Genomic DNA, 25,158 nt, shown 5'->3' with positions numbered 1-25,158 from the left:
TGCGGAGATTTGCCGATAAAATGGCAAACATCGTTGCAAATGACTTTATTAGTGTTCTTGTGTTTTAGCATATTCTGGGTGGGAGCATAAAAGCATAGTGTTTCAGAAAAGAGGAAATATATGGGCTTTCTTCCATACAATTTTGTTCACATTTTTAAACACACACACACATTTTCTGAACCGCTTGTCTCATACGGGGTCACAGGAAACCGGAGCCTACCCGGCAACTCAGGGCGTAAGGCTGGAGAGGGAGGGGACACACCCAGGACGGGACGCCAGTCCGTCGCAAGGCCGTCGCAAGGCACCCCAAGGGGGACTTGAACCCCAGACCCACCGGAGAGCAGGACCGTGGTCCAACCCACTGCACTACCACACCTCCCTCTTTTTTAAACAGAAATACTCCATATTTCCCATACATATTTATTAAATAATGTTCCGAAGAATGATAAATGAATCAGAAATTATTTTAAAAAATTAAGTGCTTTTTCGTAACATTTTTTCTTGAAATAAAAACTAGTAGAAAACGGTTATTTAGAAATGCCAAACATGCATCAGTGTTTCTGTCAGAAAGAGTATTGCCAAGGCCTGTCCGTGTGCTGGTTTGTTTGCATTGCTTTGTGTATGCTTGTGTGTCTGGTGCATGTACATTTAGACATATTAAATCCCAACAGTTGTCTCCTGCTCTTACTGGCCCGTTACTCTCTCATTGCCACTGCAGGTAGAAAGACAGGGTAGAGTAGAAATAACAACAGGGAGGAAAAGTAGCTGACACATAACTAAAAATCACTGTCACACACTCATTCTCTCTTCACCCCCAAACCTCATCTCTCTCTCTCTCTCTCTCTCTCTCTCTCTCTCTCTCTCTCTCTCTCTCTCTCTCTCTCTCTCTCTCTCTCTCTCTCTCTCTCTCTCTCTCTCTCTCTCAAAAACAGTGTGTTTCTGCTAGCATGACCTGTTCATGAACGATTGCAGTGTTGTTCTGTAGATTAGCACAGTTAGTCACATACTCATCAAGAGGTATATGCTATAGGAACTGAGTTCACACATTGCAGACACACACTAAATTTTGAGGGCAAAATTTGACAAAAACCTAGAAAATATTTTCAATGTTTACGAAATAACTTCAGAAGAGTTTACGTTCTGCTCATATAGAAGGGTACATTTTTTATACACACACTGACTGAAACTGCTTGTCCCAAGCGGGGTCACAGCGAGCCGGAGCCTAATCCGGCAACAGCGTAAGGCTGAAGGGGGAGGGGACACACCCAGGACGGGACGCCAGTCTGCCGCAAGGCACCCCAAGCAGGACTCAACCCCCAGACCTGCCAGAGAGCAGGACCTGGCCAAACCTACTGCGCCACCTCACCCCCCACATTTTTTTTACAACCATATTTAATTTTTGCTGAAACCAGCACACAAGTGGAATATAAGTGTTGGCAGAAGAGAACAGTGACATATTTGTTGTACAGAGATTCAACAGAAATTATTGCTTGTTGCTTATACAGGATGGTTCATGTACAGTATTGCAGTTTGTCAGGTGCTCATCCAAATTGTACTGAAAAAACAGACAAATTTGTACAGATGGGGTAGAGGATCAGAGGTCAACAGCTCTGGGTTTTTATAATAAGTATAATACCCTAGACAAAGAATTGAGCTGTAAAAACTTGTGAATGAAAACAGTTGCAGGCTTTGTATGCTGCTTCAGAAAAAATGTGGAAGTAAGCAATCACAAAATAATCAAAATGTGCTGTCATATATGTCACCGTGTGAGAAATTCAAGATTTTACTCATTATTGAGGAACAGCTGGCAGCGTAGCATACAGGGGATGCGGTGGCGTGGTGGTGTGGTGGTGTGGCAGGCTTGGCCCGGTCCTGCTCTCTGGAGGGGTTTGAGGTTAGAGTCCTGCCTGGGGTGCCATCCTGGGTGTGTTTCCTCCTGCTTGGGGATAAGTAGTTTCAGGTAGTGCAGTAGTCAGAACTGCTGCCTTTGGGTCCAAAGATCATGGGTTTGATCTCACCTCTGGCTGTAGTACCCTTATACAAGGTACTTACCTTAAATTACTCCACTAAAATTTCCCACCTGTATAAATGGGTAAATAGTTGTAGATAGATTAACATTGTAAATTGCTTTGGAGAAAAGCATCAGCTCAATGAATAAATGTTAAAGCATTTATACAAGACTGACAAATGGTCTCATAAACCAGAAGATCTAGAAGACCTGTTCATCTTATTAAGTGGGAAAAATTAAACATATAGTTTTCCTGTACTTTTGCCTCTGCAAAATGAAAGAGCTCCATCTGTAGCAAACTCAGTTTTGTAATCCACGGAAGACAACACAGATGCTAAAATGGCTATGAATCCCTTAACAAAACAATACCCAGTTCCTACAGGAGAATTCACAAACCTGGTACAGGTATGATTTAACAATTATTACCTCTGAAATTTCCACCCTTTCTTCATAATATTAAACCTTCTTTGTATTCAATACGTTCCGTGCAAGTAGCATTGACTATGCAGTCACACATAGAATATTGTCTATTTATAAAATGTGTTCTGAAAACCCTAATTTCTGTTTTGTAATCACAAAGTAAAGTTTTAGAAATATTCATTACATTTATTTTACCCAACATACCTTTAAATTTATATTCATGCACATCCTCATCTCCAAAGCAACTTACAACAAACACTATGTAGTGTTACTAGCCCACACACCTTATTCACCAAGGTGACTTACACTGCTAGATACACTACTTACAATGGGTCATTCATCCATACACCAGTGGAACACACTCTCTCTGTGACACTCACACACTATGGGGGAACCTGAACAGCATGTCTTTGGACTGTGGGAGGAAACCAGAGCACCCAGAGGAAACCCACACAGACATGGGGAGAACATGCAAACTCTACACAGACTGAGCAGGGATCAAACCTACATTTTCTCACACCACCCAGGTGCTGTGAGACAGCAGCACTACTTGCTGTGCCACCATGCTGTCCAGTTCAGCTTTACAATTAAGTAAATAACATACTCTGCTGCTTTTTGTTCACAAGCAGAGTGGATTTGGTAATTCAATACATTTGCTCGTTTTACAGTTCATACTTATGCAATTATCGCCTTGACTTGATCACCTTTGGGACAGGTGACATTGTTAGGAAACAAACCTTGTTATTCTGAATAGATGGATTCAAATTAGCAATGGAAACCAGTAAAACTGTGATCTTGGCATAATTTATATTTGTGCATGTGTGTATGGGTAATATATACCCATAAATATACTGTATGTATCTCTGAATGCCTTAAATATGCACAGTATTACTCATAGCAGTTGCAAAAACAACTTGCCAGGTATTGGGGAACAAGAAATATGAGTAAGACTCAGTGGTTGTACACAGATACTGGGGACACACATTAATCTTGCTTAAACACTGGGAGGGAAATGTCCCCTCTGCCCCCCCCCCCCCCCCCCCCCCCCCCCCCCCCCCCCCCCCCCGTTATGCCTTTGCCTCCTATAGTTGAGCACATCTGCAGGTCAGCAAACAGGACCACAAAACCAACTGACTGTGAAAGGAAAACAACCGTTAAGCCGAGAAAAACACAAGAATGTGGCCAGTAATTTCAGAAATATTTTTTAAACATACAAATTACAATTACAGACCAAAATATCACATAAATGTGCACACTAATGTACAACTGCTGTTACCACAGAAACAAAATATGATTTTCGTAAAAAAGCAGCACAATTATAAAGTAGTGATTCCAGTCATCAGCAGTACTGATCATAATTAACAGCAGCAGCAGCAGCGCGCATTACCGCTGCTGCCTCCATGCCCACGTCACGGGGATCAAAAGGTGTGCCGCATCCGCGAACTGTATGTGGAACATGAACTGAAGGGTTTGCTAATATTTGTTATTAATTCTCAGTGGGGCAGCTGGGCTCGTGCGCCGCAAAGGCCCGCAAAGGCCGTCTCTCCCCCGCACGGGACGGCGGCTCCTCTTCATCCCTCCATTTCTTCCTGTTGCGTTTGAGGTCGCGCGGGTCCCACGGCTGCGGACGGGACAGCCCTTCGTGTGCAACTTCACCACGTTCACACTCCATATTCGGGCAGTTTCAGGCGTTATGGGCTTCGACCCTCTTCCCATGATCGAAGCTCAAATGTGGATTTAGGATTTGATCAATTTTTGGAGCACGCGTGGGACGGGGTGGGGCTCGGCTCCGACTCGAACAGGTGGAAGACGCTTCCAGGTTCCAGGTGCAGATCGTGGAGCCCGGGTGGGGTGGGGTGGGGTGGGGTGGAGTGGGGAGAGGTGCGGTGTAGGTGGGGAGGGGTGGGGGACAGGTTATTGCAGTTACAGCCCCGTCCTTCTGATTCGTCCCGTCGCATTTCGGCGAAGCTGCCGGCTAATTGCCCCCCCCCCCCCCACGCAGCCCGTCCGTGGCACTAATCCACACACCAGCATTTTTTTTTAACGCCACGCTTGTTTTCTTTCCTGTTATTATTCAGTTTCATACTTGGATTCAGAAAGGGGATTTTTTTTTGTTTTCATTTTCCTCCCCAGTCGGGAGACCTTTAACACACAGGTGGGAGACACCCGGTCCATAGGACAGCCCCCTCTCTCAGTTCCTCCGCCGAGGATGTGAGCGCCTGACGTTCGTTGGTGCCGTTTGGGACAGGAGACGAAACGCTTCTGCAAACAGGTGTGAGCGAGAAAACACACACAAACACACACATAGTACACACACACACACACGCACATATACATCTACGCACGGTGATACACACAAACACACCGATATTCCTCTTTATTTAATTCGGGCACGGAGAACCAGCAGCGTTTCTCCTTTTTCCCAAAAAGAGGAATACATTTTTGTATAATTTCCCTTCTGCTGGAATTATTGCTCGCATTTGTGTTAAAAATCCAGCCAAGTGGAGGAGGACAGGAGAAGAGCACGCGATGTCAAGTAAGAAAGCGAGCGCGGATGCGGGCAGGAGAAGCCGGAGCCCCGTCGTGTCGGAGGCTGAGATGTTCGGCGAATTTCAGGACTGGTGCCTTCGGACTTACGGGGACTCCGGTAAAACAAAGACGGTCACCCGGAGAAAATACAACAAGATTCTGCAGACGCTCCTGCAGGGCGACGACTCGGACGGCATGTACATCGAGAACAGCCACATCAACGCCAAATTCAAATTCTGGGTGAAATCCAAAGGGTTCCAGGTCGGGGGCGTGCAAGGCGACCACAAGAAAGGGGCGTCCGGGAGCCCGGTGCTGTACGTCCCCATCAAAGCGACGGTCAGTCCAGTCAGTGTGTGTGTGTGTGTGTGTCCGCCGCCGCCGCAGTCCCGCTGCTTCAATCATGTCATGTGTGTGTTCCACGTTGTTCTGTAGCCGTGTTCGCCTCGGCAAATACGTGTTTATGGACCGTACGGGCATTGACACCTGTATTTAATTCTAACTTTTTTACAGGGGGTGGTTATTGTGCCCCCGCCCCTCCCCCCCTCCCGGTTGTGTCCCATCTGAGGCGCCGGGGCCACAGTGGCTCCTCGGCGGTAAAATGCACCTTCGCAAAGAGTTAAAGAGGCAATTATTGCCATTTACACCGCGCTTCCCTGTCCACCAGCACCGCGCCATGTCGTACTTAGGAGACAAAGGGTCGCATCAGTTCATGTACCTGGAAATAGAGCCTCACACACACCGTGTTTTTTTTTTTTTTTTACAGTGACGGGTATAATGATGGTTCTCGAGTCTCTGTCCGGCTGCCCATAGGATACGTTTAAACAGTGTGCATGTATTGGTCCCTGACGGTGGGTTTGTGTGAACTGAACTCGTGCGTGTGTGTGTGTGTCTGTGTGTCTGTGTGTGCGTGCGTGTCGGTGCCCGCGTGCGTGCTCGCGTCCTGAGCCCGTGCCGGTGTGCGTGCTCCCCTCTGGGCGCCGTAGTCGATCGGACGTGCTGCGCGAGCGCCCTGTCCGGCCCGCCGCGCTGAAGGAACGAGATGAGCTCGCGCCAATAATTAGCCAAGACTGAGGGGGAAAAAAAAAAAAAATAAAAATAGAGAAACCCACTTTTTAAAAATAGTACAGAGTGTGGTGAACGGTGGCCAAGTCGTCAGAGCTAATGGGGGTCTGAAAGGGGGAATTAAAAAAAAATAAATAAATAAAATAAATAAATAAATAAATAAAATACCGTCCGGTGACCGACACAACTGTGTCGTAGAGAGCCCTCAGCGCCGCCATGCTCCGTTGGTCCGCTCGGCATTTCAGACAACTGTTGATAACAATGACAGCACGTACATCGTCTTTTAATAATACATTAGTGACGTTTGACAGCCGCGGCTTGACACCAGTTTAGTAACCCCAGGCGAAGGAAAGACCTTCCTGGATGGTTATGAGAGAAGCGGCGATGGGGGGATCCGAGGGTCCTGTAGTGTACAGTGGAGTACAGCTCTCCTCACTTACATTCTCCAGCGCTCTCGGCTCCCTAATCCAATTTTAAAGAACATTCACGAATTAAAACAAAACTAGGCGCATGTTCCTGTTTTATTTTCTTTTTTTTTAAGCTCGAAAGTTCGTCAGCGAGGAACAAAGGCTGCCTTGTACTTAGAAACCGAGTTTTTTCTCAGAAGAAGAGTTCCTTCGGCGGTCGGTCGGCCGGTGACTGGTTGAGTTGTGCGTGAGGAAGCGCCGGAGAGCGCGGGCGACAGCGGCGCCAGGGAGGGAGCGGCGTGGAGAGGCGCACAGGGACAAAGGGAGCGGAGCAGCAGCGCTGTGCGGGGGACCGCCGAGTGCTCCCACCGTCGGGTGCCTCCGCCGGCGGACCCGGCTAGCCCTGCTGCCAAGTTTAAACTTGAGTTCCTTAAAAATCACATCCGCTTCCATGATTGATTGTGTCCGTTCATGTGGGACTCGGTGCATCCAGATGTTGAATCTGACTGGTGTGCTTGCCATCACCCGTGTGACCATGGCATGTGCAAGTCTCGGGTCCATCCGTGTGCCCACATCTCTGTCCATTATCACTCGCTGCTGCTCCAGTGCACAGCTGTGGTGGTCTGGAGCCTATCCCGGGGACACGGTGAGGTTGGTTGGGTTGTCTTGAACGGGGGGATGCCGGTCCATCAAATAAGTGAACCATAAAGCAACCAAGTAGAATGACAGCATGTGTGTACTTCATAAGCGTCCTTGACACCCAGGGTGTCGCAGTTAAGTTGCTAACCCCGTACAAATTCAGTTTCGGCAGCACGCATCTGCGCAGCCGGAGGACTTCTAGTATCTTAGTACCTTGCTCATGGCTGTCACATCAGTGGTCCTCGCAGAATTTAGGCAGGGAATGCGAACTACGGTCTGAATAAATACCGAGTTTTCTCATCCGAACATCCCGTCACATAGCTGCAATTTGTGAAAATGAATTTTAAAAAATAATCCAGGTCATCAAGAGAATTATTATTATTATTATTATTATTATTATTATTATTATTATTATGAATAAATGAAGAAGAGGTCTGTCTGTGTGAGGGACTGCCTGTCACAGTTCAGAGAGGACAGTTTTGGAGTTATGTATACCAAACTGGCTTTGCTTTTTTCAGTCCAGTCCCCCTAGGGAAGTGTAAGGAGGCCTGTCAGGTAAAGAGAGGAAACAGTTTGCTACTGCAGGTCACAGTCTGGAGTACTCAACTGACTATCCAACAGGGTCTAACTGTCTAAACTCTATGCTCCTTAATGGTCAGTCAGAGATAGAGGGGTTTGATGCTGCTATTTGGTCTGCTTACGGTGAGTAAATTTTCAAAATCTGCCTCCACTCTGCTTACACACGTTCACAAAGAGCGCCCAGTAGCCATGCAGTGTATGTGTAGTTGTTGGGTATGGAAGTGCTGTCCTGTGGTATAGCTGATGGTAGATAATGCTGTTATTTCTGTGTGAAAATGCTATAGAGAACTAGACTTGGACTATGGCTTTCCTTGACTATGGTTTTCCCTGGAGCTGTCTTGATTATTATTTAGTTGCCAATCTGAAACTTATTTAAAGCAATTTGACATTATGCCCATTTATAGAGCAGCTGGAACAGTTCAGGTGAAGATCTTGAGCTCAGTGGTAATATAGCACTCCTCTTTCTCATGATGTTGCACATCCAGATCAAAAGTGTCTTTTCTTAACCACTGCGCTGCCTGCCGTTTCTGGTTTAGGAAAAGCTAAAGTCCCCCTAAGAAACATGCATTTTGCTAGATTGTTGGATGGCAGTCCAAAATCAGGAAACGGGGGGGGGGGAGGATATTCTGGATGCCTCATAGCAAATTGTAAATTTGTCTTTAAGTGTCATTCAGATGCATTTAGACCATAGCCTGTGATGTGTGCCAGCTATGGTGTTAGCACTTGTTAATTAAGTATACTCCGTTCATTAACCTCATTATCCACCTCCTATTTACAAGTGTATCTTTGCTTTATTGCATCTCTTTCTGACACTTGAAGGGAATTGCATAGTTTCTTGCATGTTCCTTCAGTTCCAAGTGTGTGCTGTAAATGCAGCTTGTTGTTTCTTAGGCTTGCCTTCTTACATGGGATCATGGAGGCAGGGACATGGTGTAAAATTGTCTGCAAGGGGCAGGAAGAGGTTGAGAGTGGGGCTGGAATGGATGTAAGGGTGGGGGTGGAGATTCAGGGTGTAGGTCATGGGCCACAGCGGAAGCAACTCATACAGAGGTGTCACATGCAGCTGACACCAGCTCTGAACGCCACCGTCTCTTATGTGTGCCTATAAATAGCCAGGTCATAACGGTCCTCCTTCCTCTGTGAATCAAGTCTGCAAACAGGTTTGTAGGGCCATTATTACAAAGTGATCAGTGGCCTTCTGTCACAGAAGGACATAAATTCAGTGTTGACTTGGGTTTGATTGGTGGAATGCGAATTTTGTTTTTCAACATTGCAGCTTTTCTTAGATGTGTATCTGCAAATCAGACTCAGTATTGTGGATGTGTTGGGTGGAAAATAAAAGTAATGGTTAAACTGAGGACATTATCTAAATGATTGAATAAGTGACTTGCAATCTGACAGGAGTCAATGAGCATCTCCTGTGATATGAATGGCACCCTGTGTAATTATAATCCGCAGACCATGTAATTGCTTGGAGGATCACTTGAATGTCTTAACGTATGTTTTGGCATCAGTGTTCTGTGCTAGTTGAAGCTTAATGATCATATGAACCTCAAGGTCTTATCTAATTTTAAAAGAATAAGAATGTATCAGAAGATAGGGTTCCAATAAATGTGCTCTGATTTCTTGCCTGCACACACTTCTATTGATTCTCAATGTTTGCAAATGGTCCTTGCAGTCAGATGCGCTTTTTGGTGGTCTGTGGTAGGTAAGAGGAGGTCAGCTTGACAAAAAAAAATTCTGTGCTTCCTTTTGACCACTGGTGATGTCATGTGATGATGGGTCCGAGTGGCTGTTGGCCCACTGGGTTAACCTAATTGGGACAGCTTCATATCAGACCAGGCATCTTGGCAATCTCAGTGGGACTCTTATCCTACAGAAATAAATATGTTAAATGGACTCCTCTGATTCTCTTGTCATGTACTCACCCCCTCTGGGCATCTGTTGGGGGGCAGGTGGGTCGGGATGGGGTGATGTCGGGGGTAGCATCTTTGCTAAAAGAAAGTGTTGGTTTCCTCATAATGGTCTGGCGAGCCGGTGGGCCGCAGCCGTTGCCTTGTGCAGCTGCTGTGTGGCTGGTAATGCCAATTTAGGCTGGGGGCAGGGAAGGTTTCAATCAGATGTAGTTAATGAGCCTGAAGGGAGGAAGGGTGGGGGCTGGGCAGGGGGCAATGGCTAAAAAAAAAAGGGGAAGAGGATGGGGGCACAGCACAGCCTCTTCAAGCTTGCCATCCACCTTCATTAAAAAGGATCAATTTGTAATACCTGTTTAATAGTGAATAGATTCCACCATTTCATTATTTTGAGTGTAGGACTTAGTGACATGAGCTGTCCATGCTCTGCTCAGATGGATTCTCAGATGAAATCCAGACATTTACAGCTGTGTAGGGAGAATACAACAATTTCTTGTGGAAAGGGAATAAAACCACTGCTGACTTTATTCTCTGTTGAATACAATAAAGTATTGGTGTATGGGCCTATTGTTGCAAGGCATTCCCTTTACTCATTGATTTGTTTGTTTTTGTTCTCTGCCTGTGAGGTTTTGTGGACCTCTCCAGTGGCCTCCAGCCCTGTCCTTGTGCGGCGTGTCTCATTATTATACAGTTCCCTTGTCCCCCCTCCCAAGGTGTAGTTGTGTGACGAGTGGGAACCTGGCACCCTCGTCAGATTGGGGCTGTGCATTTGCACCCAGGCAGCAGTGTCAGGTGTCAGAGTGCAGAAACCTGATGTGCCCCTCCCCCCGAGGCGACCAAAGGTGTGTCTGGTATTGTGCCATGGGGTGGAGGGGTGGGACTAGGGAAAGGAGGCGTGCCCATAAACTCTAAACGATGGAAAGGCCTTATGGGTGGAGTCTCCCACCTCGGCAGCTGCTTGATGCCAACGTCTGTCTCTGGATGCAGACAAAGGAGGAGAAATAATATTTAACGTTATATAAAACCAGCTCCTAGTGCAGTACCAGCTAACCAAAAGCAATAAAAGAACAATAAAAGGAACTTCATGTGGCATGGAATATATGGAATATAAATTTCATATCCCCTCTTATGATTCTGCTTTTCTTGTGGAAAGCAAGAAATGAATTATTAATTATGCATTATGTTCACCAAGCGACATTAAACTATGTATGTGTGCCTTCACTTGTTAATGTTTTTACATATCAAAGCATGGGTAACAATGTAAACTAAGGGCCCTGTACTAACAGAAAGGACCTTTCCTGGTGTTTGCTGCACCTGCTGCCTGTTTTTTTTTTTTTTTTTTTCTCCCCCCCCCTCCGGATGGCTATCGGCTGCTTGCGGAGCCGTAAATCCCCGACTGCCAGTAATTGTGTTGAGGAGTGTCATGGGTTACAGGGCAAGTCGACGCAGGGGACTGGTGGCTTATAAGGGGCAGGGCCCATCCCCCCCAAAAGGCATCTGCTTAATTTAGGACCTGGACATGGAGGTGGCACAAGCACTGCGAGGTGTATGTCTCTGCATGCGTGAGAGATGTAACTTGCACAGAACGTGCATGTGTAGCTTGTTAGTCCACAGCAGTGCAGATTGACATACTGGCCCTTGCAGACAGGAGGCAGGATGGGTCCACAGAAACACAAAGGAGTCAGTATTTACCAGCATGTGGCCGAAGGGAAAGACCTGGTGTCTGCCGTACACTGGAAATTTTGAAAATAACACCAGAGACGTGGATTTTCTAATGTTGTTTGTGATTGTGCAGTTTAAAAAAGCAAGCAACGAAACAGGGAAAATACACTGTACTATGCAAAAAAAAAGCTTTGGTGGAGATACAGACTCGAACTAAATCTAAACGGAACAGATCAATTTCAGGAGAGCAATGTATGATGTTATCTGAGCTTGGTTGGGTATTCCTTGAAGTCATCCTCCATCCAAGCTCCCTCTGGCTCTGTGATATTACTGTTTTGAAGACATGAAAAAGAAAACACGGCGTCTGTGTGCGTGGGTGTGTGTGTTTTTCATGCTTTCACACAGTCTTTAAAAACTGAATGTTACACTCTGTTTGTGCTGCCAGGCGGGCTGTGTGTTAAGTGCGGGTTTATTGATGTTTGGAATAGTTGGTTGCAAGTGTCAGGTTGACTCTGCTTGGGTAACTGTTGGGTTGAATCAGCTGAGTGCTGGATAATTAATAGGCAACATTTAATGCTGTAGGCTGTGCGCAGTAAATGGTTTATTTCTGGTAAACAGGCAGACCGAGAGTTGACTAGTTGGATTAGAGGTTAATTTTGGGTGGGTAATTTACAGAAGTGACTCACTGTATTGGGTAAAAAGAGCTGTGGGAGGTGGGTGGGTGGGGGGGGGCAGGGTGGATGAGGGTGTACTAGAACAACAGAGACAGAGGGCTGCTTTGTCAGGGTTCAGTTCTCCTTCCTCCATGTAAACAGGGGGCCGGAACTGAAAGTGCAGGGGCTGGCCAGGGGTGTGTTTGTGGGTTTACATTCATCAGTTTGCATTGTGTTTATAACCCCTGGCATTTGCTGTGGAGCAGATCCCAAGGCCTCATCACAGACACACATGAAGGCTCACTAGATGTGGTTAATTTGATTGGAAAGCAAAGCTGGGGAGCAAGCTGGAGTGTTGGCTGATTCTGACACATGCTACGGGGGTTCTAGGGAGGCAGGCGGGCAGGCGACGGAGTAGGAGTCGGCGTGCGTGCAGCCTTTCGCAGAGTGCATGGCACCGCGGGTCTGATGCAAGGCCAGGCAAAGGACCGCCGTTGTGCCGGGTCGGCGGGGAGCAGGGGTCACGTGACTTGGGCAAAACCGCTGAGCTCTCGGCCAGCCTCTCGCCTGGCAACGCGGGCCTCTGCCTTCGCGGCTGAGGTGAAAGTGCAGGGCGAGCCCTAAGAGATGCAGACGGCTGAAAATACGGAGCGGAGATAGTTTCCTTGAACGGCAGCCTGGCGAAAGAGCACCTCCGTGTGCAGCAGATGTGCTGCAGGGGACGGACACTATGAGGCCTTTCTTAAATGCGACCCCTCGCTTCTCCTAGCAGACAGATCGAGTTAATTCATGGTTACTCTATATTGAGCTTCTTATCTTCATCTCCGAAAATTCTGTCATCGTTTCACAGTCTCAGTGAGTTTGAATCTTCGTGTTTATTTGTTTACATTGTATGGCTTTGAAGAGGGGGCGCAGTGGGTTGGACTGGGTCCTGCTCTCCAGTGGGTCTGGGGTTCGAGTCCTGCTTGGGGTGCCTTGCGATGGACTGGCACCCCATCCTGGGTGTGTCCCCTCCCCCTCTGGCCTTACGCCCTGTGTTGCCGGGTTAGGCTCCGGTTCCCTGTGACCCCGTATGGGACAAGTGATTCAGAAAGTGTGTGTGTGTGTGTGTGTGTGTGTATGGCTTTGAATTGACTGCTCTCCATGGTTTTCGTTTTTGCACGGGTGTTTATGGAAGCCTCGACCAGCACAAGAGGGTACAGGCCACTGCTAAATAAAAGTAAGGAGTCTTTTTTTTTTTTTTTTTTTTTTTTTTTTTTTTTTTTTTTTTTTTTTTTTGCTGTGGGATATGGCGGGTCGGTTGTCCAGCAAGCTACGCTGGTCCAGCACACTGGGCAGCTGCTCCTTGCTGGCTTGTGAAAGGTCAACGTGTTAGCCAGTCGCAGCCACTGAGGCCATACCTACTGGACCAGCAGCCCCCATGTTGCCTCACTAATAAAGAGGGTCCAAACCCAAAATGCCCTGATGTACCCAGCCTCATCCTGACTTCTCTAAACCATTTGGGGTGAATATAAAAATCTTTCACTTATAAGATAAACATTTGTTAATTCTTTGTTAGTACCCAGTGCAGCGTCGCAGTGGTCCAGAAGCACAGGACACTAGGCCGGATGCAACCTGAACAGGACACCAGTCCATCACGTTGTCTTAATAAAGGTTCTTCTTTTATTCATTCACAGCACTTCAACACATTTCTTCGGGGATTTGGACACTGGACTATGTTCTCATGATGGCAAAGTCAGAACAGATAAAAGGCGAATTTTTCACAGTTGCCTTATGGATTCCTCAGTTTTCATTTTAATGTTAAAAGTCTCACAGATATATTTTAAATTGTTTCTTATTTTCAGTACCACCGACCTCCGATTCTGATGTAACATGGCCAATTACAGTTTTATAAATACACGGAGAGAGTCGTGCTTAAAGATTTAATTGGAAGAGGTGTAGTGGGTCGTTGCCATGCCATCAGAACCCTGTAAATGTCTTTTTTTTCCCTCCCGTGTTTGGACACGCACAATGAGTCTCCCATGAGTAACACACTGTAAGTAAAGGCACATTGAAACAGTGGAGAAATTGCCCCTCAGGAAGCTCATTATATCTGCATTACATTAGTACACAGGGGCAGGGAACCAAATGTCAGATCAAATGGATTAATTTCATTAGTCACCACTGAAAAACTGAAATTACACCATTTTTTTTTTTTACATCGCAGAAGATTAACTTTATTATTCTCACAATAGATCAATTAGACATAGTTCAAGTCCGTAGAGAAAGCCCGTTTGAATTCAGACGTGAGTAAGTCAAGTACGAGCGTCAAGCACTTGTGTACAGAATCACTTGTTGCCTGATTTGCTCTTCATTCCACTTATTATCTTTTGCAAAAGCAGCCAGCTGTTGGACTTTTTAATGAACATGATAGCCGTTACCAATTTTTCATCAGTTTATTGCTCTGCCTTATAAACCCTGCTGTTGATTCGGTGCATGGTTGCCGCTTTTGTCCATTTTTAGTGCCGTCATTTTTCTTTCCTCCTTTCTTTGTGTAGCACATTTGTGGTATTGCTGCACTGTGCCATTCTGTCACATTTTTGTCTACAGTTTCCTCGCTTTGATATTTGAGTTGTCTTCTGGAACGGTGTCACCCTAGTGCTGGCCTTTCCGCGGCACTTAATTAAAGCGTCAGTAAGGCCGGTGCTGGTATTGTTTACACGCACATGGCTTATCGCTCTCTCGTAAACACACACGCGCACACACACACACGCACACGTTCACAGGGGCACACACAGGGAAGGTGACCCACTTCCCGTCTGTCTCTCATAGCTGAGAGGTGTCCCGTCAGGCTGTTCCTGCTCTGGAGGACACAGTGTGACTGAGGGGGTGGGACGGCGTGTGTGTGGTTGGGGGACCTGGCTGCTCTCCATAGGGGCTGGGGGGGCGGAGAGGGGAGGGAGCAGTCAGCTCTCTCGTGGCTATAAATCCCCAGCGGCTCTCTGCAGTCCCCCATTGGGTTGCTTTGGGATAGAGCAGCTTAAGACGGAGGTGGTGGTACATCCCTGGCTCCTGATTTCCTCTGTAGTTTACTTTGCTGCCAGTGGAGAGGGCGGCCACGAATGTGCGGCACCCCCGTGCACCCCCTCTACTCCACTGGATTTAGCTTTGTCTCCTTGAGAGGCTGCGCTGGGCTCTTGGGTTGTCGTTACGCCCCGGTGGTGTCTGCTGTGCTATGTGGGCCCTCCCACCGTCCCCCACGATGCCCTGCCACACACACTCGCCCGCTCCTCGGACGTAAAGTCTCCGCTTGCGCAGCTCTGCCTTCCTCCCCCTGGAGCTCTTGCTGTTGCCATGGAGAATCCATTCCCTTCCTCCCAGTGGAGGAGAAATTAACACCATTTTTTTAATTGGCTCTGGGGCCTCAATTTCCACCCCTCTGTATACTGACTGCCAGGGACCGAGGAAGAGTGTCTCATCCCCTCATTATCAGCTCCAACCCCCCTACGCACACCCTGGGAGAGGGGAGCACGAGAGCAGAGCATGCATGTGCGCGTGAACATACACCCTTGCACGCACACACACGCATACACGTAGACAGACTTATGAATTTATTCTCACGAGCCACATACAGCAACCCTACACTCATACAGACTAACAAGCTCATCTCCATCTCCACCCATGCACTCTTTCAGAGCTCCACGTCCATTCTGAGGTGGAATGCGAAATTGGTCTTTGTTGCTAAGGAGTGTTTCAAGGTTTTTTTTTTTCTTTTTCTTTTTTTTTTTTAAACACTAATACGTGTGTGTGTGTGATCCAGCTCTGTTTCTGACAGGTCTCCACAAATTCTTGCTGTGCATCCCACGGATATGCTCTGTAAACGAGAGAGGATCACCACCTTTCCCAGACCCAGGTCCCTAAGGGTGGGATGAACCACATCCCTGCTGTTGGCCATAAGACTCCCTTTCCCATTTCCTCCTAGTCTTCACACACCGTTTTCCTTTTTGTGCACTCCATAAATGAGGAGGACCTAGGCTCCACTGCACATGATAAAGAAGGGTGTAGCGCTTACAAGCATGGATGATTGAGAGTGCCCAGAATGATATAGCAGAGGAGACTTTGGGAAAGGATGCCTGCCCCTTCTATTCTGCTTGTCCCTGGAGCTGTTACTGCAATGTAACAAAAGCATCCTGCTCAGGACCACCCACCCCCAAATGCCCCCCCTCAGATCATGGGTTCTTTTCTGTTCTGGCTGTGAGTCCCATCACATAATCAGCAGGCCCATGTTTCTGATATGCGTGTCATTCCTGTGTATTTATCAAAACGTTGCAGTTACGTCTCAGAATTTCAGTCTCGGTACACACCTTCTCGCATCCTGTAATTATATTGACAGATCTAAATCAAGGGTCACCCACTATAATAATAAATCCAATAGTAATTGTAGAATTTGTTTTTCGACTTTCATTTATTTTACATTAAGCCCTTATATACTGTATATTTGTGGCATTAGGAGTTCGGCAAGTAATTCTGATACCGAAGCACTGAAGGCAAAATGGAGGAAGATCATTTGCATCTTGGGGGAGAATGAAAGAAACAGAATGATGCCTTCGAGGGGCAGTGGCTGGGCAGAGGGCAGGCAGAGACGCTGGTATCGTCAAGTGTTTAATCATGCTGTAGTTGAGCCCAGGCAGGCCATGGGAGCAGAACCCAGAGGTAATGTGGATATAATGAAGGAGGCCTCGTGAACCCAGAGAACGGAGCAAGATGGCACGCTTTAGTGACGGAGGGGAGAGGGCTGGTCAGCCTGTTTTTTTTTTTTTTTCTCCAGAAGGCCCAGAATTGTACCTTTGTTCCTCTTGATCTGCTGTAGGGACTGGCCTGCGCATATTCCTGTAGGGGAGCTGTTTCTGCACTTCAGTTTGATCTGGGTTTTGCACAACGCAGCCCACCCTATTCAACCTTCTCGGGCTGATTCTTTTCACCCAGTGCACCGTATTGTCTTGCTGTGTTCTTGGATGTCCTGCCAGTATGTTGCGGGTGCGGTGTTCAGGCTGCCGGACTCTGTCTGGCGACTTCCATGTTCTCCTGGGCTGGGCGGTCATGCCATTGGCTTCACCAGATGGCATTTCCTGCTACATCGCTCGAGGTCAGCAAGTTCACGACACCTGCTGCTACTTGTACAGACTAGGAGGCAAGAGTGTTACAGCACACAGAATAAGGGTACGATATAGGCCTATCTACTGGCATTCGTCACAATCCATTTCTGCTGGGCTGCAAAACTTGTGTTGATGTCCTGTTTATGAAGGGCAGAATTTCAAATCATCCCCCCCATATTGCTTCAGCTATGTGGGCATCGTTTCACGACCTTATTCTTTTCTTCACAAAACAAAGAGTAGTTAATCGAAAACCACGAAATCTGGATTAAAGGTGTACATTATGATCTGTCTTTCAAGCCACTTGTTTTACGTACCTGTTTCTGGCTTCTAGGTCATTTTCTTTTCTTTGACACCCCCTCCCTCCATTTATGACGGTGCCATCCGCTGAGCATCGCTCGCTGGGCTTCTTTTGCCCAAACGCGCCCCCCGTGAACTCCGATCCCACCGATCGCCTGTCTCTCCGCGAGTACCTTCTCCGGGGCCGCTCCAGTCAGTGCCAGTAGTGAGGGGGGCAGGGTGGAGGCCAGGCCGCCGTTTACAGAATCGACCCCTCCAGTCTCCTAGCAACAGAGCCGTTTGAAACGGGACGGGGGAAGGAGACGGAAAGAGAGAGCGAGAGGCGAAGCGGGAGGGAGACGATGAACAACTACAATTATTCTATGCAGAAGGAGACCCTCAAGGCTCCCGAGTGAGAGGTGGGGGGGGGCGAGAAGGAGGCACAGAATAAGGAGAGAGACCTGAAGAGAAACTGCAGGTGGTACGGGTGGCTGTGGAAGCACAGAGGTTATTTCACAGGCTGATGCAAATCAGTAGCAGGACAGAATTTCTCTCTTTCTCTCATGCATTTCCTCCCTTGTCTGTTCCTCCGGACGCCAGTCCTATCTGCAGCTCCCCTCACAAACGTGGGTCATGAAAGCTGCGTGTGAATACGAGCGAATGCAGGATGCAGGTAGTACCTTGCTTCTTCTCGCAGGCCTCCCCTAGACGTGTGACCCCTTCCAGCGTTGCGCACGGCGGGTGTGGGGTTGGGGGGGGTGGTACGGCCTCGACTCAGCCGCTCTGCGGGCTCATGACTTTGACCGTCCTGCCTACTGTGCCTGAAGGCGCGGCCCTCCCCTCTGCCCCACTTATCTCTGCGCTGGGGCGTCTCCTGTCACGCGGAGTCGCATCTCGGACCAGTGATGTGCCCCCGGACAGTGGGGGGCGGTGGCGGTGGGGGAATGTGGGGGGAGGGGGCTCACAGCACCGTGTCGCAGCATCATGTGTTCTGGGGATGCTGGCTGCACGGTTGTCTGTGCTTCTGAAGGGAATTAGCGTAATCTTCTCCTATCTATATGAAAACGGAAGGGCGGCAGCACAAGATGGCTCTGCATTGTGGGACAGCGTGCCGCCATCCATTCTATCCCATTCCTTCCTTGGCCAGTTCATGTACCTGGCTAACGTTAATTGTAATTGTTTTGCTTTTCCTTTTTTGTCAGACCGTGTGCATCAGAAATAAAAGTATGTGCGATAATTTGTATGTATAATTGATATAAAATCGCTATAATAAAATAAAAGCACACTGGGTTAGGAGCTTGAGTGGGCCGGATTAAAGTCTCCCCTTTCCGCACGCTGTGCCATGCTGCCATGGCAACGCTTATTACCTTGCACTTGGGAGAGAGAGGGAGAGTGTGAGAGGGGAGAGTGGCAAAGTGGAAAAGTGAAGAGGAGGAGAGGAGGGAAGGAGGACAGGGCGGCTTGGCCGTGAATTGACTTCCTGACCGCCCTGCCAGTTAAGAGGTGCCCGAGATCCATGTTTACAGATTATCCCGGTGGGTTTCCTTCCCAGCAGTATAATCTTTGCTCCCCCTACTCGCCGCACCCAGGTCCCGTATGCGGCAAACGAATTCCAATCACATGTATCCTCATCGACTTACCAAGAATCGATTGTAACTCATTTATGAAAAAATATTTATTACTTCCACTAAGAGCCTTAAAGAGCTCATATTGTTCGGTGCATGCGGGGTGTGTGTAATTCGACTGGCTTTCAGCGCCGTGACTGTTGTAGCAATTCAAGTTTTACTAGGTGCAGCCATCTGTGTCACATGACCTGCTGCCCCGCACACCTGCCCGAGAGGTCGGCTGGAGTTTCCATGGCAACAAGGTTTGCCTCACGGAAGGCAGGGTCCGCGAACTGCCTGTTTGTACATACTGCTATTTTTCGCCATTACTAATGAGCAAAGTGCCGTGGGTTTTCTTGTGGTAATGATGAAATGTCATTCAAGATGAAACATATCTGAGGGGAAAAAAAAATTCGTAGCACTACTTTTTGAAGTGTTTGTATATCTCTTTATGCCACGAGAGCCGTTTTCGTTCTTAAAATAAGAGACTCAATAAGGCATTAGTTAAAATGATTTTTTTGCTGTTACTATAGGCTTAAATTATCCTCTGGCAAGAATAGTTCTCTCGTGTGTGTGATGCAGATGATTACAGGAACAAGTGTAATGTGTTTGGTTGGACTGTTGTCGAAAAGAAGAAGGAAAAATTTCTTTAAAAACTCAACACACACAACCAAGGACAGTCCTTTGCAATGAAGGGTTTCCATGCTTAGTCCACTTAGTGCTCTGACCTCTGTCCTGGAGCAGTTTGACAATAGGTGACATGGTGCCAACCCCATAAGGCTTGTTTCTCTCATCTGTTGAAATGTTTCGCACAGATGCCTGAGTACTGGGTACTTAATAACTGAGTGCTGGATACTGAGAATGTAAAGAGATTCTCTGCACTGTGTTATTTCCTTGATGCATTCGGTATACTGCCTTTGTCATATTTCATGATAAAAGTTCAACAAGAAGACATGACTTTGCTCGATATTGACTTTTTGAGCACTGAGCCATACTCGCAGAGATAGCCAGCTGATGGAGCTAAAATGACAGCTGCCCTCCCTCGTGAGAGCTTTCGTTCACAGCTAGGCCCACTTCACCCATGCACCTGTTGTGCACTGCCTGCTGACATCACCCCCTCCCATCTCGTCCTCTGTTGCAGTGTGTCGATGGGGGCTCGGCCCCAGAAGGCTCCTCCCTGAAGCGGGTGGCTGTGGTGGAGGACTTCTTTGACATCATTTATGCCATGCACGTGGAGATGGGCACGGACCCTGCCAAGGCGCCCAAGCACGCTGGTCAGAAGAAGACCTACAAGGCAGTAAGGAGAGCCCTGAGCCCCACTTGGCTCCCTCCTTCTCTCTTATTATTTTTTTTTTTTTTCCCCCTCTTTTTACCATCACTTTTCATCTGCCTTTATCAAATTTTTATATAGCTCTTTCCTTATTTCTCCTGTTTGTTCTTTCACACGCTTAATTTCCTTTCTAATTTCTAATCATAGTATCGCCCATCTTATTATTTCTGTTGTTTTTTATTGAAGGCCGTTTGTCTTGTGGTGAATTGAAACTCATTAGGTCTCATTGAAAATGCATTACCATAGTCCAGCTCCCCAACATTGCAAAAAATGTACAAACACGTGCTGTAAACTCTCAGCCATTTTCAACTCCTGTGGCTTCTCGTATCACGCTAATAAAAATTTTTAAGTAAATTAATAATCACCAGATCAACACATCTTTCCTTTTTACTTTGTCTCTAATTTTTTCTTCCTTACTTTGTCTCTCTAATTTTAATTAAATTACGTGAGGTATTCATTAGATGTTTAGCCTCAATTTTATGTGCTTGTATCACTTGTCATTGCAAAAGATAGGCAGTGAGATAGAGTAGCAGGCAGATAGGTAGATAAGAGCCGTTATTAACCCCGAAAGAAACTGTGAGGCTACATTAGTGTACTTACAATAGCACAGTGGTGGAACACACCGGAATAGCACTGGAGTGAGTAAATATTAGTTAGAGAGTAGTAGTGCAGATACAAAGTGTGCAAATGATAAATAATTTCATTAATAAATACTTAAAGCAGTTTTTATTACTTCGGGCACTTTAATTTCATACGGGAGACAATAGATTCATAGTTCTAGTCGCACACACCCACCGAATTGTATAACAATTTGGAAAGAAATAATCCAAAAAAATGCTGAGATTTTCATTTAGTGTGAGTGAAAGGCTATGTTAGTCATTTTTGATTAAAGAAGCTAGGGAGGATATTGGATTCTTGGAAGAGCTTGACCTCTGGTCCTATGGAAGTCATTTGATGGAGTCTTTTCAGCGAGAGGAAAGCACTGACCACGCTGCTGCTGTGCTGATGACGGAAAGTGTAGATGGTGGAGGACGAAGCTCCACCAAAGCTTTACCTAGAACTTAAGTGGAAACGGCACCCTTGAAGATGCGCTCAGAAATGAGGAGTGTAAAGAGACACTTTAAGTAGTAATAATCCCACTGCTCGTGGGCCGGATTGGGAATCCTGCCCTCTTCTGTTCAAATAAGTTACTGCAGCCTTCGGCCCATTGGAAGAGCCTGTGTGTTTCTGTTGCTGATTCAGTCCTAATTCATAGCAAGTGCAATAGCAATATTTTAATGACAGACTGTGTGTCACACATCTAAATATTGTTACAAAAGAACTATGTAAGATGTGCTACTTTTTCATTGCGTGTCCTTACACACACACACACACACACACACACATTACTCAGTGACTATCAAGCAGTATTAATTTCTAACAATGAAGTGTAGCAGTATGTTTGCTCTGAAACACAGTTGTTACGTGCAGAAAGTCACCAACAGCCCCCTCACCCCTCGCCCCCTGAAGCCCCCTGGCCGTGGCGCTCCCTGGGAAGGGTGCTGAATTACACGACTGGCGTGTCTTAAGAGAGGAGGCCTGGAGGAGAAGCGGGGCAAGGGTGTATCTGCGCTGCCTGTTTTCCTGCGTGAAGGTCAGGGTGAGGGAATGCCGGTGGAGGAGAGGGGGCGTACCATCCGTGGAGCTGGAGAAGAGGAGCAGGGGGTGGGGAGGTGGGGGGTTGCAGGCCGACGGGGCTGCTAACAGGAGCCCTGGATATTTAGGCTGCTGTCAGGAAGCGGGGAAGGGGGTGGAGGGCGCCTGAGCACAGAGGAGGAGGAGACGGCAGCTCGCAGGCAGAGATCCTGGGTATGTCAGCTGTGCCCAGTGGCAGTGCTCAGGGTACGCTAAGGGGAACTGCCCGCTCACTCAGATGCTTTGCATCATGTTTATAAACAGGGCAATTTTGTATTTTGCTGCAGTATTTTTTGGCTTTTTTTTTTTTTTTCTTTTGCAGAACTATCTGTTGTCCTTGATGACTTTTGGAGAAGTAGGACTTAGATTTTGTATAAAACCATGTCCCTGCAAAACGGATCGAAGCAACGGAGGATCTTGTCACCAAGGGCTGCAACTGACATTTGTCTCGGTTTAATTCGGGGGCACAGAAATTCCTCTCTCTCGCTCTACAGTCACACACTCTCACACACATACACACTCTCCTTCTGTCACTTCGAGCTTCTCACACATGCTCACTCACAGACTCCAGCGAGCTGCAGCTTGGATTAGAAAAAGGGAAGAAAGCGGCGGAGAGATGGATCGTGAGCATGGGAGTTGATGGTGAGATGTGGAATTAAGTGAGGAGAAAGATGTGGAGGGAGAGAAGCCAAGATGGAGAGAGTGAAATCCCCTTTTCTCCGAGTGTGGCAGCCAAGGCTAAACTGCCATTTACCTGCCATTTGCCCCCCAGTGTGACAGTGGTTTGCAGCCATTAGTCTTCCTTTACTGTGTTTGTGCATCACAGTGGGGGTCTTGGATTTTCCTGCATCTCTGAATTAGCCTTCAATGCATTGCTGGCACCAGCTCTCTTTTGGTCTGGGGAAAAAAATACACCAGAGTCTTCTTCAATACGGCCTATTTTCCCTCAGTTCAGCATGTGTTCTCACAAATGCCGTCATATTAGAATTAATTCACTTCAAACCCATTGCTGGATGCGTGGCTTTCTGCTGTCGTTCATTGTTTTCTTTCTCCCCTATCTTTCTGCTCAGCCTCTTTTCACACTAATTAGAAATGTCTGTCATGCGGCCGTTCCGGCGGTGATGTCCCCACCCACCCCTCGCTCCCTTTGTCTCGCCCGTGTGGCAGATTGCGGAGACGTATGCCTTCCTGCCCAGGGAGGCTGTGACCCGTTTCCTCATGAGCTGCGGAGAGTGCCAGAAGAGGATGCACATCAACCCCAGCTCTGCCGAGTTCAAAGGTACCAACGGACTTTGCTGCCTGGTCTGGGCTTCATACGTACCGTCACTACGAGAATACTTAGAGTGAGGGAGACTGGTGAAGGCGTAATCCCCGAATTCAACAGACACCAAAGGCTTTTACGTGGTAATAATGGTCAGAAGAGCCTTTTTTTTGAAGAGAAATTGCAGTATTTGCTTTTAGCATGTCATTTATTCACATGTTTCTGCAGAGGAACTCACGAAACGGAACACCCAGACTCAAGAGTCATGAAGTAGGAACTCAAAAGCAGAAAACCAATAAAGCGCTGATGTGTAGGGTCACATAAAGGTTACTTTTCCAGCGGAGTACGCCCCTCCATTGGGAGGCACTGTCCAGAAACCCTGCGATCTCGTTATCCCCGAGGTGTGGTCCTCAAATACAGCTACGCTGCCCCACAGCTGCTTGACCGTCTCCGTGTGTGTGCTGCCCTGCCCCACCTCCTGCTCCACAAAGCAGCTATGGGCAAGGCAGAGGTCCCCAGCTGAAGCATTTGCGATGGTGTGATTAATAGCGTAAGGGAAACAGACCGAGCCTTGATTGGAATGCTGTAAAAGTGCCCTCGTTGCTGAACTAACTCTGGGTATCGTAGATAAAGAGGGGCAGCTAATTGGCTGGATGCCCCATGGGGTATCCCCCCTACCCTGCCTCAGCCTAAGCTATCCACAGTAAAGTTCAGGACTGAATTATTAAACACTGCTAATTACTGTAAACAGGGGCTGCTTAATACACATAAGCAGTAATTAGTATTTGTCTTTCATCTTTATAGACTTTTTTAACAGCAAGCTGTGTGAAGGAGGACTAACTTCCACACCGAGTGTAAAACAATGCCCTTCCCTTTCTGTCCTTCTGCACTCGCCTGTATTTATCCCCTCCTTCCGTAGTTCCTTGAGCGAGAAGAGCTTTGCGTTGCGAGGGTCTTGCACACAGAACGTGTGTAGGGTTCACGTTATTTGCGGGTACTCGGGAGTAAGTGAGGATCAGTGCGATCATGCTTTACCGTTGGAAAGAGTATGTTGGAGATGGTTTATCAGTTGTTTGCTGTCGTGGGCTGGGCCGGTGTGATCTCTGAGAAAGCGCGACGGTACTAAACAAAGTACATGTGAAGTTTTAATTAATTTTCCGTTAATTAAAAAAATGAAAACTTCTTCTTTCAAGTGTGGGATTTTGATTAATTGCAAAAATAGTGTTTAGATAAGGCCATAAGTTTTTTAAAAAATAATTTCTGCTTTCAACTGAATGGATTTCTTCACCAAAGTTGAAGACATAATCAATAGATGTGAAATAGGGGATGTTTTTTTTTGTTTTTTTTTAATCCCCAAACAGGCAGACCAGGATGTTAAATTAATAACCTTATTAGCCTCCAAATATGAAGGAAGTCAAATGTCGGCAAAGAGTTGAACCAAGTCCTGGCTCACCTCCTTGGTCGTTTAGCATGTTTGGAGTACCTTCTCTCCTGATTTTGTTTTAAAGGCGGCGCAGATGAGAAACTGTAATCGTGATCTTTTCTTATGAGAAGCTCAGTATAATCCATGAATCAATCCTTCAAAATAACATTTATTCATGTAGTCATTCATGTCTTAAGGTCGTGCTACAGTTCAAACTGAAAAGAAACATTTTACGTTTGTTTTTCTTATCTTTTATGTGCTTTGGACAAATAAACTAGTCACTTTTCAATTATTTGAATGCCATTCTGTATCAATGCACTGAACGGAAAGCAGAACCACCGGGGCGTCTTACTGAATGCTGCAATGATGGGGTTATTAGTGTGTCGCTGGGGCACAGGGCTTCTGTCACGAGAAAGAAAACGGCATCCTTTCTGATGCTGCAGTTTCCCTTCACAACTTTTTGAAGTTGGTGTTTCGCAGTAGCTTTCTCAGGAAAGGAGAGCAACCCTAACCAACATATTTGCATGTCAGATTCCGAATTTCATGGTCCAGTACACAAACCATCGCAGAGGTCAGCAAGAAC

The 25,158-nt window shown here is 46.9% G+C and overlaps 1 protein-coding gene across 1 annotated transcript in view; it reads left to right on the top strand.

Moving 5' to 3' along the window:
- Window positions 1-4,670: 4,670 nt before the first annotated feature.
- Window positions 4,671-25,158, top strand: part of nol4lb (nucleolar protein 4-like b) — a 69,426-nt gene continuing 48,938 nt past the window's right edge. Inside the window, exons 1-4 of the mRNA XM_018756542.2 lie at window positions 4,671-4,700; window positions 4,926-5,293; window positions 20,029-20,184; window positions 23,059-23,170. Of these exons, the coding sequence (XP_018612058.1) occupies window positions 4,958-5,293; window positions 20,029-20,184; window positions 23,059-23,170 (604 nt within the window). The 5' untranslated portion in view covers window positions 4,671-4,700; window positions 4,926-4,957. The remainder of the gene's footprint in view (window positions 4,701-4,925; window positions 5,294-20,028; window positions 20,185-23,058; window positions 23,171-25,158) is intronic.

This window comes from Scleropages formosus, chromosome 2, assembly GCF_900964775.1.
Source record: "Scleropages formosus chromosome 2, fSclFor1.1, whole genome shotgun sequence".
NCBI classification, from domain to species: domain Eukaryota; kingdom Metazoa; phylum Chordata; class Actinopteri; order Osteoglossiformes; family Osteoglossidae; genus Scleropages; species Scleropages formosus.
This window is presented reverse-complemented; position numbering and strand designations above follow the sequence as displayed.